At 39.0% G+C, this 13,896-nt stretch overlaps 1 protein-coding gene across 3 annotated transcripts in view; it reads right to left on the bottom strand.

Moving 5' to 3' along the window:
* wwox (WW domain containing oxidoreductase) overlaps window positions 1–13,896 on the bottom strand; it is a 273,547-nt gene that overhangs the window by 172,170 nt on the left and 87,481 nt on the right. For all 3 annotated transcript variants that reach the window (XM_077222507.1, XM_077222508.1, XM_077222510.1), the window contains exon 7: window positions 2,709–2,894. In XM_077222507.1, the coding sequence (XP_077078622.1) occupies window positions 2,709–2,894 (186 nt within the window). The remainder of the gene's footprint in view (window positions 1–2,708; window positions 2,895–13,896) is intronic.

Below are 13,896 nucleotides of genomic sequence, written 5' to 3'. Positions count from 1 at the left end.
CCCAAAACATGATATTACCAGGATCTGTCAGGCTCGGGGGGAGGCTTAAAAATATCATAACAGTAGTTCAATACCAAGTATGGCTTTAGTGCACACATGTGAATGAGATTAAAGAGGAATGGCAGAGGACAACATTTCAAGAAAGCACTGATTTAAATGAAGGTCTTCTTATGGATTCCAACTTGAAATAGTACATGCATTCAACAATATACATGCATAATTAAGTGTTAATGCTTCATTAATATAATAAATGATCCATGCACAATAAATAATGTTTCATAATATTATTTAATTTTTATTACCATGCATCCCTATTAAATTTTAAGTGCTGTGTGACACTGAACATTATTTAAAGTGCCCCATTATGCTTTTTTGAATATTTACTAGTTATTGTCTCTGAATAATTGATTCTGAACTGCTGAAACGAATCGTCAGTAATTCCCGTCTCACTTCATGCAGAACCTGCGTTGGTTTGTAACTAATTTGCATAATGCCAGTCTATGGTCTTGATTGGCTGAACTCTTTGCTCCGCCCTCAAACACTGTAGTTTATCTGAGACTGGAAGAGTTTGGTTCGTGTTGATCATGTTGATGAGATTGATACGGTAAAACCCACGCCATCGTTACTGTTCATATCACTGTGTGTCTGGGGTGAGATTCAAATATGATTATGATTGTTTGGTTTCAGACCAATCACAACAGACTGGGCCATCTGACCAATCAGAGCAGAGTAGACCAATCACAACCATCTGACCAATCAGAGCAGGACAGCTCTCTGAAAGGAGGGGTTTAAAGCAAATGAATGCTTGATTGAACCGTTTCAGACACTGTGAGAAAAAGGCTGATACTGAAGTGGATATTATAAGAAAATGACCTTTGATGCATGTAAACATGTTTTACGAGACCTGAAAAGCAAAATTAGGAACCTTTAAAATAGCATAAAGGCACTTTAAAACTCATTTTATGTTCCATGGAAAAAGAAAATCAGGTTGGGAACGACATGAGCATGAGTATGACAGAATGTTTTTTTATTAGTGTTTTTGGCTGAACTACCGCTATCAGTTTAGTGGTTATATATCCATCCCCACTATCCTCTGCACATGTTGACTCTGTCATCATCTCACGGCCGGGATAATCCATACGGTGTTCCCAGTAGAGGCATTCTGGGGTGGAAAGAGTCTATTTTCAGAGCAGAGGTATGAAAAGGTCAGGTCAGGCTGGTGTTTAATGACTGCAGGATCCTGCTTTAAAGAGACTGAAGTATAAAAGCGTGAGTTTTCAGACGTGAGTTTCCCGTCCAACTATCCGTGTCTCTTGTTCGGAGTCGGGAGGAAAATGCCATCCCCGATCTGTCCTGTCACTTAAGCCCCAGTGCTACAGTGCAGATAAACGTCCCCGGTGAACACATTTTATTTTGCCACCCTCAATTTCCCTCATTCTTTGGTCCCTCGTACAGCGGTGTCAAGGTTTAACGGCTCGTGCGGCTTTGGGAAATATAATCTCTTCCTGGGTCAGAGGTCAGATGGTGAGCTCACAAGGCCACATATTAAAGGCAGTGGAACTGATAGAGATGAGGAGGTGAGGATCAGAAATTATCAGGTGTGGTAGAGACCGAGAAATAAACTGTTAAAGTTAAATGGAGGAGTTACTGCGATTACAGGTAAGTGATTTTACAGTTGGGAAGAGTGAATTGAGACTGTGCACTCGATGACACATGGGGCTTGTTAATCTAATGGACCCTCACTCTCAGAGTCGCACATGTTCTTCAAAGCGCTCTTATTTAACAGTCATGTGACCGTTAGCTCTCTCTTTCTGCATACGATCTGCACTTACAGTGCACGTATTGTTTCCCACTGTGATGGACCTGATGCTCATGCCAGCTCGGGTGTTTGGACGAGATTTCTGAGAACAGAAGTGGCCCGTTTTCAACATAGAGCTCAGGGTTTAGTGGATAGCATGGCTGATAGATATCTTTTCTCTTTATTCCAGAGCATTTTTTGTTATTGTATTGATTATATTTGAACTGATTATGAAATTAGCATGATACATTTACCTGACATAATAAATTGTTACATTTGATTATTCTAATTGACTTTGACATTATTTTCATTCAAGACTTTAAAAAGAATAGTAAAACATACGCTCACACTTAATGATGCACAGATATCATTAAAACCTTTTCATTGATGGAGTCAGATGAAATAAGTTAATGCATGAAAAAATTTATTTTATTTAATGAAACTACTTTGCCACGCGGAAAGACGGGAACGCGCTGATCGGAAAACCCTTCTTTAGGACGATCCAGCCGGGTCTTTACACTTCTATTTATCTCCTGTAAATATTTTTGTAGTTGTGTATATATATATATATATATATATATGTATATATATATCTTTGCCAAACTAAGGGAGGTAGGGGGTCTGACGCCATCTATCTTTTCACATTGTTTTTGGTTTAGGGAGGGAGGTAGGTAAGTACGTTTAAATTGTATTTAGTTTTTACTTTAAATGTGTTTAAGGAATTGTAGAGGTTAATCAAAGATTGTTTTGTTTGTTATTTTGGCCTTGTCTGGCCCTGACGCTAAACCCCTCGGTAGTGAGCTAATTCTTCCTTTTCCTGTTACGGGCAACAAATATACATTTACATGTGTATGTATAAACGTGAATGCTTCAGAGATAAGCTGAAGCAGTGATGTGCGGTGTTTCTGACCTGTGCGACTCTGAGGACACCACCACCACGCGGGCCGGAGCCGAGAGCCTCAGCACATCGAGCAGGAGCTGGACCAGGTAGAAGTGAGCGAGATGGCAGATCTGGAAGGTGGACTCCAGCCCGTCCTCTGTCAGCCTCCAGGGCTGCGTGCAGACGCCTGCGTTACACACCAGCACGTGCAGCGGCCTTCACGGACACAGGGGACAGAGGCACTCAGTGAGCGGGACGTTACAAACAATCATTTTAGTAAAAGCAAAACCACAACAAAACCATAAAACTAAAACAAACAAAACAAAACACCAAACTAAAACAAAACAAAAGAAAACCATAAACCACCCCAAAATAAAATGAAAAAAAAATGGAAACAAAAGAACAATAGAAAACGAAAAGTAAACCAACTAAAACTAAACAAAACTATAAACAAAAAAAACTTCAACACAAAAAACAAATACATAAAAACACCAAAACAATAAAAAAAAAACCAAAAGAAAAAACAACATTAAAACAAAAAACAATCAACACCAAAAAAACTAAAAACTAAACCAAACTATAAAAAAAACGTAAACACCAAAACAAACAAACAAAAATAAAAACAAAACAAAACCCTAAAACTAAAAGCAAAACAATAAAACCAAAACGAACGGAAAAAAACCCCAAAGATAAAACAAAACCATAAACAACACACAAAAAAAAAAACTAAAATCAAAAAATAAAGTTAAAACAAATCACAAAAACTAAAACAAAACTCAAACAAAACAAAACAAAAAAATACCACCAAAACAAAAACCTCTTAAACGTAAACAAATGACAGATTAAAGAAAAATCATTCTGAATGGAATCAGGGATTAAAACACACTCCCGATCCGCTCAAGTCTACTCCAAGGTTAGTGCGGGCAGACGTCCATCAGCCAGAGGAACAGCAGATTTCTGGAAGTCCAGACGGGATCTTTCTCTTTGACAGAGTCGCTCCAGTGGTCCCGAAACCACGGCCATGCAGCAGAATAATCCAAATCCACCCCACCAATTTTTAATTTCTTCCATTAGAATTAATTACGAAGCCCACAGGCAATTTGTGTACTTCATATTTAATACTGCCTGCACTATTAATTAAAAACTGGTTGCTGGAAAATTAATGGAGGAATTGTTATGCCCCTGCTTTAATGAGTCTTCTCTATGACATTAAAAAAAGTACACTTCACATTTCCCTTCAGGTTCTATGTGGAAAGCAGTGTGCATCAGTGGAAACGCACGGGATTATGGGAAATGTGCAGGGGCCACGGTTACACATGTGCTTCATTAGAAACAAACACTGAACAGCACATGTTCAAGTTGCTACTGACCTTTAGAAGACCAAAGAACAAGCACAATACGCTTTTAACAGTACATTACAGTACATCTGAAATATAGCATGACATGAAAATAAGACTCAATGCTCCTACAGGATTACATGTAATAAAAAAACTAATGTAAGCAGTTTATAATAAATAAAATAATATAATATAATATAATGCACTTCCGATGTCGTAATGCAGATGCAATATTATATGTATTCATATAAAATATAAACAAAAATGGTAAAACAAGAAATATATAATGAAAATAAATATGTAATCAATTTTATAATATATTATTTAATGCTTTTTAATATATTGAAAATATTCTTCATATTTTTAATCTTTTTTATGGATTTCAATATAATATAATATAAATGTAGCGTATATTTATTAATATTTCATACATACAGTGGATATTAAAAAAAATCATATTTGAACCTTTTCACCTTTCATGTAAAAATTAAAACCTATGCAATGTCACTGAAAACCAAATGTCAAAGTGCCATTTCAGAGAAAAACCCCACAAAACTGCATAAGTGTTCACCCCCCTGAACTAACACTGAGCTGAGGCCGCCTGGAGTTAATCACAGCACTCGGCCTGCTGGGATACGACTCGATCGAGTGATAGAGTATTTTACCAAATTTGCTCTTCTTTGTAAAAACGTTCCCAATCTGTGTAATTGTGAGGGTCTCTCCTGTGCAAGTCTTCTGTCCCTTGCCTCACTACTACAGATTTACTACAGGTTTACTACAGGTTTACTTTAGGTTTACTACAGGTTTACTACAGGTTTACTGTAGGTTTACTACAGGTTTACTACAGGTTTACTGTAGGTTTACTGTAGGTTTCCTACAGGTTTACTACAGGTTTACTGTATGTTTACTACAGGTTTACTGCAGGTTTACTACAGGTTTACTGTAGGTTTCCTACAGGTTTACTGTAGGTTTACTGTATGTTTACTACAGGTTTACTGTAGGTTTCCTACCGGTTTACTACAGGTTTACTGTATGTTTACTACAGGTTTCCTACAGGTTTACTACAGGTTTACTACAGGTTTACTGTATGTTTACTACAGGTTTACTGTAGGTTTCCTACAGGTTTACTACAGGTTTACTCTATGTTTACTACAGGTTTACTGTAGGTTTACTGTAGGTTTACTACAGGTTTACTGTAGGTTTACTGTATGTTTACTACAGGTTTACTGTAGGTTTCCTACAGGTTTACTACAGGTTTACTGTATGTTTACTACAGGTTTACTGTAGGTTTCCTACAGGTTTACTACAGGTTTACTGTATGTTTACTACAGGTTTCCTACAGGTTTCCTACAGGTTTACTACAGGTTTACTGTATGTTTACTACAGGTTTACTGTAGGTTTCCTACAGGTTTACTACAGGTTTACTGTAGGTTTACTACAGGTTTACTGTATGTTTACTACAGGTTTACTGTAGGTTTCCTACAGGTTTACTACAGGTTTACTTTATGTTTACTACAGGTTTACTGTAGTTTTCCTACAGGTTTACTACAGGTTTACTCTATGTTTACTACAGGTTTACTGTAGGTTTACTGCAGGTTTACTGTAGGTTTACTTCAGGTTTACTACAGGTTTACTACAGGTTTACTATAGGTTTACTATAGGTTTACTGTAGGTTTACTGTAGGTTTACTGCAGGTTTACTGTAGGTTTACTGTAGGTTTCCTACAGGTTTACTGTAGGTTTACTATAGGTTTACTACAGGTTTACTGTAGGTTTACTGTAGGTTTACTACAGGTTTACTGTAGGTTCACTGTATGTTTACTAAAGGTTTACTGTAGGTTTCCTACATGTTTACTACAGGTTTACTTTATGTTTACTACAGGTTTACTGTAGGTTTCCTACAGGTTTACTACAGGTTTACTCTATGTTTACTACAGGTTTACTGTAGGTTTACTGCAGGTTTACTGTAGGTTTACTTCAGGTTTACTACAGGTTTACTATAGGTTTACTGCAGGTTTACTATAGGTTTACTGTAGGTTTACTGTAGGTTTACTGCAGGTTTACTGTAGGTTTACTGTAGGTTTACTGTAGGTTTCCTACAGGTTTACTACAAGTTTACTACAGGTTTACTACAGGTTTACTGCAGGTTTACTACATGTTTATTTTAGGTTTACTGTAGGTTTCCTACAGGTGTCCTACAGGTTTACTGCAGGTTTACTACAGGTTTACTACATGTTTACTACAGGTTTACTGCAGGTTTACTATAGGTTTACTGTAGGTTTCCTACAGCTTTACTATAGGTTTCCTACAGCTTTACTATAGGTTTACTGCAGGTTTACTATAGGTTTACTGTAGGTTTACTGCAGGTTTACTGTAGGTTTACTGTAGGTTTACTGTAGGTTTCCTACAGGTTTACAAAAGGTTTACTACATGTTTACTACAAGTTTACTACAGGTTTACTACAGGTTTACTGCAGGTTTACTACAGGTTTACTGTAGGTTTACTGTAGGTTTCCTACAGGTGTCCTACAGGTTTACTGCAGGTTTACTGTAGGTTTACTGTAGGTTTCCTACAGGTTTACTACAGGTTTACTACAAGTTTACTACAGGTTTACTGCAGGTTTACTGCAGGTTTACTACAGGTTTACTGTAGGTTTACTGTAGGTTTCCTACAGGTGTCCTACAAGTTTACTGCAGGTTTAATACAGGTTTACTACAGGTTTACTATAGGTTTACTACAGGTTTACTACAGGTTTACTGCAGGTTTACTATAGGTTTACTACAGGTTTACTGTAGGTTTCCTACAGGTTTACTACAGGTTTACTGCAGGTTTACTACAGGTTTACTATAGGTTTACTACAGGTTTACTGTAGGTTTCCTACAGGTTTACTACAGGTTTACTATAGGTTTCCAACAGGTTTACTACAGGTTTACTGCAGGTTTACTATAGGTTTACTATAGGTTTACTACAGGTTTACTGTAGGTTTCCTACAGGTTTACTACAGGTTTACTGCAGGTTTACTACAGGTTTACTATAGGTTTACTACAGGTTTACTGTAGGTTTCCTACAGGTTTCCTACAGGTTTACTACAGGTTTCCTACAGATTTACTACAGGTTTCCTACAGGTTTACTGCAGGTTTACAACAGGTTTACTGCATGTTTACTACAGGTTTACTGCAGGTTTACTACAGGTTTCCTACAGGTTTACTGCAGGTTTACAACAGGTTTACTACAGGTTTACTGTAGGTTTCCTACAGGTTTCCTACAGGTTTACTACAAGTTTACTACAGATTTACTGCAGGTTTCCTACAGGTTTACTGCAGGTTTACAACAGGTTTACTGCAGGTTTACTGTAGGTTTACTACAGGTTTACTGTTGGTTTACTACAGGTTTACTACAGGATATAGGGCTCCGACTGAGCCAAAACATTCATCTTTCTATGCTGAAGTCTTTTTTTTTTATGTATTGTTTTGGATGATTGTGATGCTGAAAGGTGAAAGTTCTCCTCATTTTCAGCTTTCTATGTATGTAATGTATTTCTGTGTATGTTCTAAGAGTCAGATGAAATAACGAGTTAACACATGAGAAAATGTATTTTATTTAATCAAATTACTTTGCCACGCGAAAAGACGGTCCTTTTACAACATTGGCCCAAAAGTTAAATCTTAGTCTAACATATTTGTCCACATGGTTTTGGGAGACTGGATATATGTTTTTGCAAAGTTTCGCTGGGCTTGGATGTTTCTTGTATCTCACAGACCAGACGCGGAGATCCTGTCGCCTGCTTCATGACAGATCTTCTCTTGCTCTTCCTATCAGTTTTAAAGCGGGACGTCCTGTGCTTGATATACACACCGCCGTTCAAACGTCTGCGATCAGTAAGTTTTTATTCATTTTCACCAAGGCTGCATCTATTTGATTAAAAATACAAAAACTGTATAAATTGTTAAATATTATGACAATTTAAAATATCTTTTTTATATTTTAAAATGTAATTTATTCCTGTGATCAAAGCTGAGTTTCCAGCATCATTACTCCAGTCTTCAGTGTCACATGATCCTTCAGAAATCAGTATCATATGATACTCAAGAAAAATGTATTATTATTATCAATGTTGAAAACAGTTTTTATTTCAGGATTATTTGATGAATAGAAAGTTCAAAAGAACAGCATTTATCTCAAATAAAAAAGCTTTTGTAACATTAAACACTACCGTTCAAAAGTAATGATGCTGCTTTGCATCACAGAAATAAACTATATACAGTATTTTAAAATATAGGCTTTTCAAATAGAACACAGTTATTTTAAATTGTCACAATATTTAACAATATTTTTTTTTAAATAAAATAAATGCAGCATTGGTGAGGATAAGAGGCTTTTTTTTAAAACATTGAAAATCTTAGCGATCCCATGCTTTTGAACAGCTGTGTGTGTGTGTATATATATATATATATATATATATATATATATGCAGTTTAACCTGCTATTGAATTGAGCCCCACTGAACTACTTACAATATCAGAACTTTTTAATTTAGAGGTTTTTCATCAGAAAATGCATTATGGAGCTGGTAATGAATATGAATATAAATATATAAATATATATACACACACACACACACACACCCGAGAGAGCCGTTCACCTCCCGCTGGAGAACATGACCCGCTGGAAACATCTGTGGAGGAAACTGATCTACTCTCCAACACTGACTGACACACACACACACACAGATCTCTCTGGGACTTAATGAAGCGTGGACTCAAAAAGAGGGAGTGATTGTACCTGCGAGAGAACACCATTAAACTTTATGACTTTCACGCTTGTGTTTGAGAGCGTGTAATGGAAGAGGAGCGTGTCTGTGATGTTCGTGAGCAGGAGATAACGGATCCCATGAGTGAGACCCGGAAAACAGGAACACACAACCGTACACACACACAACACTTCACGCTCATTCCTTAACATCACAATCTGTTTGAATACATCAAATGATTGAGCCATCCAAAACAGGGGTTGAACGACTTCAGATTTTCTATGTGATGAAAGTTGAGTCGACGACGACTAGTCGCTGATGACGTCATTAATGAACAATTTATCCTGAAGCTCGAGCTGAGACTGGAACAGATATGGCGTATGACGCAGAGCTCCTACATAACAGCTTTGTTTATCAGTTCTTTTGTCTTTGGGTCGTTTTCTGTGTTAATGAATGATTATGTGTGCCACGATTCAATTGTAGTCTTGTAAAAAGGCATCTGAAGTAATAAACGAAGTGCAATGTAGTGTCGTTAAAACCATTAGCCACAGTGGCGGGTGAGCAAAAAAGTTAATGTCAAGCCCTGTATATTAAATATATTTATGAAAAACAAACTTGCCAACAGTTTAGTTAAGGTTGAAACACTGAATAAAATTTATTATATTAAAAATGACACTAAATTAAAAACAAATCTGTAAATAAAATTAAATTAAAAATTGTATGCAAATATTATTATATTCAAGAATAATTGCATATAAATAATACTAAAATAACACTGACATTAAATAACCTTTCCATGTTATAAAAAAGGTCTTATATAATTGTCAAATGTCTCATAATTTCATGGTCATTACTTTGGATGGATGGAGGGATGGATGGAGGGAGGGATGGATGGAGGGATGAATGGATGGAGGGATGGATGGATGGAGGGATGGATGGATGAAGGGATGGATGGATGGAGGGATGGATGAATGGATGGAGGGATGAATGGATGGAGGGATGGATGGATGGAGGGATGAATGGATGGAGGGATGGATGGAGGGATGGATGGATGGATGAAGGGATGGATGGATGGATGGATGGAGGGAGGGATGGATGGAGGGATGAATGGATGGAGGGATGGATGGATAGAGGGAGGGATGGATAGAGGGAGGGAGGGATGGATGGAGGGATGGATGGATGGAGGGATGGATGGATAGAGGGATGGAGGGATGGATGGAGGGATGGGTGGATGGAGGGAGGGATGGATGGAGGGATGGAGGGATGGGTGGAGGGAGGGATGGATGGAGGGATGAATGGATGGAGGGATGGATGGATGGATGGATGGATGGAGGGATGGATGGATAGAGGGATGGAGGGATGGATGGAGGGATGAATGGATGGAGGGATGGATGGATGGATGGATGGATGGATGGAGGGATGGATGGATGGAGGGATGGATGGATGGGTGGATAGAGGGATGGATGGAGGGATGAATGGATGGAGGGATGGATGGAAGAGGGATGGATGGAGGGATGAATGGATGGAGGGATGGATGGATGGAGGGATGGATGGAGGGATGGATGGAGGGATGGATGGGTGGATGGATAGAGGGAGGGATGGATGGAGGGAGGGATGGATGGAGGGATGAATGGATGGAGGGATGGATGGATGGATGGATGGATAGAGGGATGGATGGAGGGATGAATGGATGGAGGGATGGATGGATGGAGGGATGGGTGGATGGAGGGATGGAGGTGTGGATGGAGGGAGGGATGGGTGGATGGATGGAGGGATGGATCAGTAAACCAAGTGTCAATTACCAATAAACCACATAGAAACCACCCATGAAAAACTAGAAACCATGTAGCAAAACTCTTTGATGGCCAGTTTTATGCAGACCACGAGCACCACTCTCATTTACTTCAGAAAATACACACACACAAACATCAAGCTATAGTTTTGAAGCTCTTCTTCTGAGAGCCAGAAAACACAGACAGTGGCCCCTGATGATGCAATGGAGGTATTTCAAGATATCGTACTCCGAACTCTTCGTAGGAAGAAAACATTTCTTCTTAATCTCCCTCTCTCTCTCTCTCTCAAAATGTAATTTCTCCAGTTGATTTGGAAATGGGCCTCTGTGGGAAGCAGCGTTGATGTTTGCATGATAATCCTACTGTTGTGTCTTATGATTGAACAACTGCGGCTCGCACGCTCGTTCTGAGACACCCCCCCGCCAGGCGTGTCTTCATAAGCAAAAAGCTAACAAATGGTTTTAATAGCTCAGGCCACATAATATAAAAACTCCCTTTAAACTTATTAATGCGATCAGGGGGGTCTTCCACAAATGTGCAATTTACGTGTCGGGGCGAGCGGGGGCGGAAACGAGCGAGCCGGGAGGAATAACGCTCCATACTTACTTTAAAGAACCCCCAGGGCACGACCTTTGACCTGAGAATAATCTCTGCCCATAAAAGAATGATTGCTTTTGTCTCCCTCCACTCCGGCCGGCCGTCATTAAGACCTGCGTTTATGGGCCGCCGAGAAAATGTGTGGCTAACAGAGAGATGCTTTAAAATAGACAGACACACATAAACGCTGTTACACAGACGGCACCCACAAACACACGTCATTAGCAAAGCCACGGCGGTAAGAGTGATTCTGTGGAGACTCTGATAACACACACACTGTAAAAGACTATTCTCACAGCGCCAAGGTTTTATGGGCAATGAGATGTTAAATATAAATGATGTACATCTATGGATCTCTTTGTTATGAAGTCTTTTTTCTAGCTGTATATAAGGTTCGTAACTGGCATTGATGTCCTTTATCATCCAAGGAATATTTCCATTGCACAAAAGATTCTTAAAAGGATCTTAATATTATTAAAATGTTCTTCACACAAAGATAAAAAAATATATATTTTAAGAAAGGTTCTTTAGGGAACTGAAAATGGTTCTTCTGTGGCATCTCTGACATTTAAACGCAACCTCAGTTTAAAGAGAAAACAGGAGGTGCACACGTTATATGTAGAACGCATGTAAAACAATAAAGGAAAAAGTTTTTGATATATCAAAGTCTATTTAGCGAAGTCAGTTCAGTGCCCGGCCGTCCATGCTCAATACTGTCTCTGTCTATAAACCTGCCATTATATTACAACAGCAGTACTAGAAGTATTGTTTACATTTACTTTATATACACAATGTGCTATTATATACATACAATTATGCAATGTAATATATACATTTCATATTTAGTTGTCAGCCATTACATTTTACCAGTGTGTTGTGCTTTCATTGTAGAGGGATTCCATGAAAGACGTTTATCGAAGTGGCTTGCAAGCTGTAGTAAACAAAAGTGCCTCTATTGTTTTTTCAGATTTGCGTGTCATGTAGTGTGTAATAAAGTTGTTTGTAAATGTAAAAGCTCTGCAAAGTTTCAAAGTTCAAAGAGCAGATAAATGGAGTTATTGTCTCCTAAAAGATAGAAGTGATTCTGAACTGCTGAAACGAGTCGTCAGTGATTCCAGTCTCACTTCCTGCAGAACCTGCGTAGGTTTGCAACTAATTTGCATAATGCCATTCTATGGTCTTCATTGGCTGTCGGCGAACAACATCTGCTTTGCCCCGCCCATTAAACACTGCAGTTTATCTGAGACTGGAAGAGTTTGGTTTGTGTTGTTCATGTCGAGAAGATACTGTTTTCTGCTGCCAAAGCAAATCCACTCTGATGAGATGGTCATCTGACCAATCAGAGCAGAGCAGACCAATCAATAACACTATCTGACCAATCACAGCAGAGCAGACCAATCACACCATTTGACCAATCAGAGCAGAGCAGACCATTCACACCATCTGACCAATCAGAGCTGAGCAGACCAATCACACCATCTGACCAATCAGAGCTGAGCAGACCAATCACACCATCTGACCAATCAGAGCAGAGCAGACCAATCACACCATCTGACCAATCAGAGCTGAGCAGACCAATCACACCATCTGACCAATCAGAGCAGAGCAGACCAATCACACCATCTGACCAATCAGACCGGAGCAGAGCAGACCAATCACACCATCTGACCAATCAGAGCAGAGCAGACCAATCACACCATCTGACCAATCAGAGCAGAGCAGACCAATCACACCATCTGACCAATCAGAGCAGAGCAGAGCAGACCAATCACACCATCTGACCAATCAGACCAGAGCAGAGCAGACCAATCACACCATCTGACCAATCAGAGCTGAGCAGACCAATCACACCATCTGACCAATCAGAGCTGAGCAGACCAATCACACCATCTGACCAATCAGAGCAGAGCAGACCAATCACACCATCTGACCAATCAGAGCAGAGCAGACCAATCACACCATCTGACCAATCAGAGCTGAGCAGACCAATCACACCATCTGACCAATCAGAGCAGAGCAGACCAATCACACCATCTGACCAATCAGAGCAGAGCAGACCAATCACACCATCTGAACAATCAGAGCAGAGCAGACCAATTACACCATCTGACCAATCAGAGCAGACCAATCACACCATCTGACCATTCAGAGCAGAGCAGACCAATCACACCATCTGACCAATCAGAGCAGAGCAGACCAATCACACCATCTGAACAATCAGAGCAGAGCAGACCAATCACACCATCTGAACAATCAGAGCAGAGCAGACCAATCACACCATCTGACCAATCAGAGCAGAGCAGACCAATCACACCATCTGAACAATCAGAGCAGAGCAGACCAATCACACCATCTGAACAATCAGAGCAGAACAGAGCAGACCAATCACACCATCTGACCAATCAGAGCTGAGTAGGCTCTCAGAAAGGACTTCTATAGTGGTAAACAAGAGACTACATTAAATATATATTTTTGTGCTTCCATTTGCTCAAATAGCAAAAGAAAAACTCCACAATATTGTTTTTACAAATTTAAAGAAGGGAAAAAAATAGAGAGAGATTGTTAATGGCAGTTAGAAGAGAAAAGACCATCACTCCCACAGACGCTGGATTAGAAAACCTTCAGCAGTGCTATCTAGTTTTCTGTCATTTGTTCTAAAGATTATATAATACAAAGTATAGTGTTATAAATGTATACATTATAAAAAAAAACTAAATAAATTAATAATAATAATAATAATTC

Source organism: Siphateles boraxobius, unplaced genomic scaffold (assembly GCF_051911475.1).
Source record: "Siphateles boraxobius isolate OS27281-9 unplaced genomic scaffold, OSU_SipBor_1 88, whole genome shotgun sequence".
Classification (NCBI taxonomy): Eukaryota; Metazoa; Chordata; class Actinopteri; order Cypriniformes; family Leuciscidae; genus Siphateles; species Siphateles boraxobius.
This window is presented reverse-complemented; position numbering and strand designations above follow the sequence as displayed.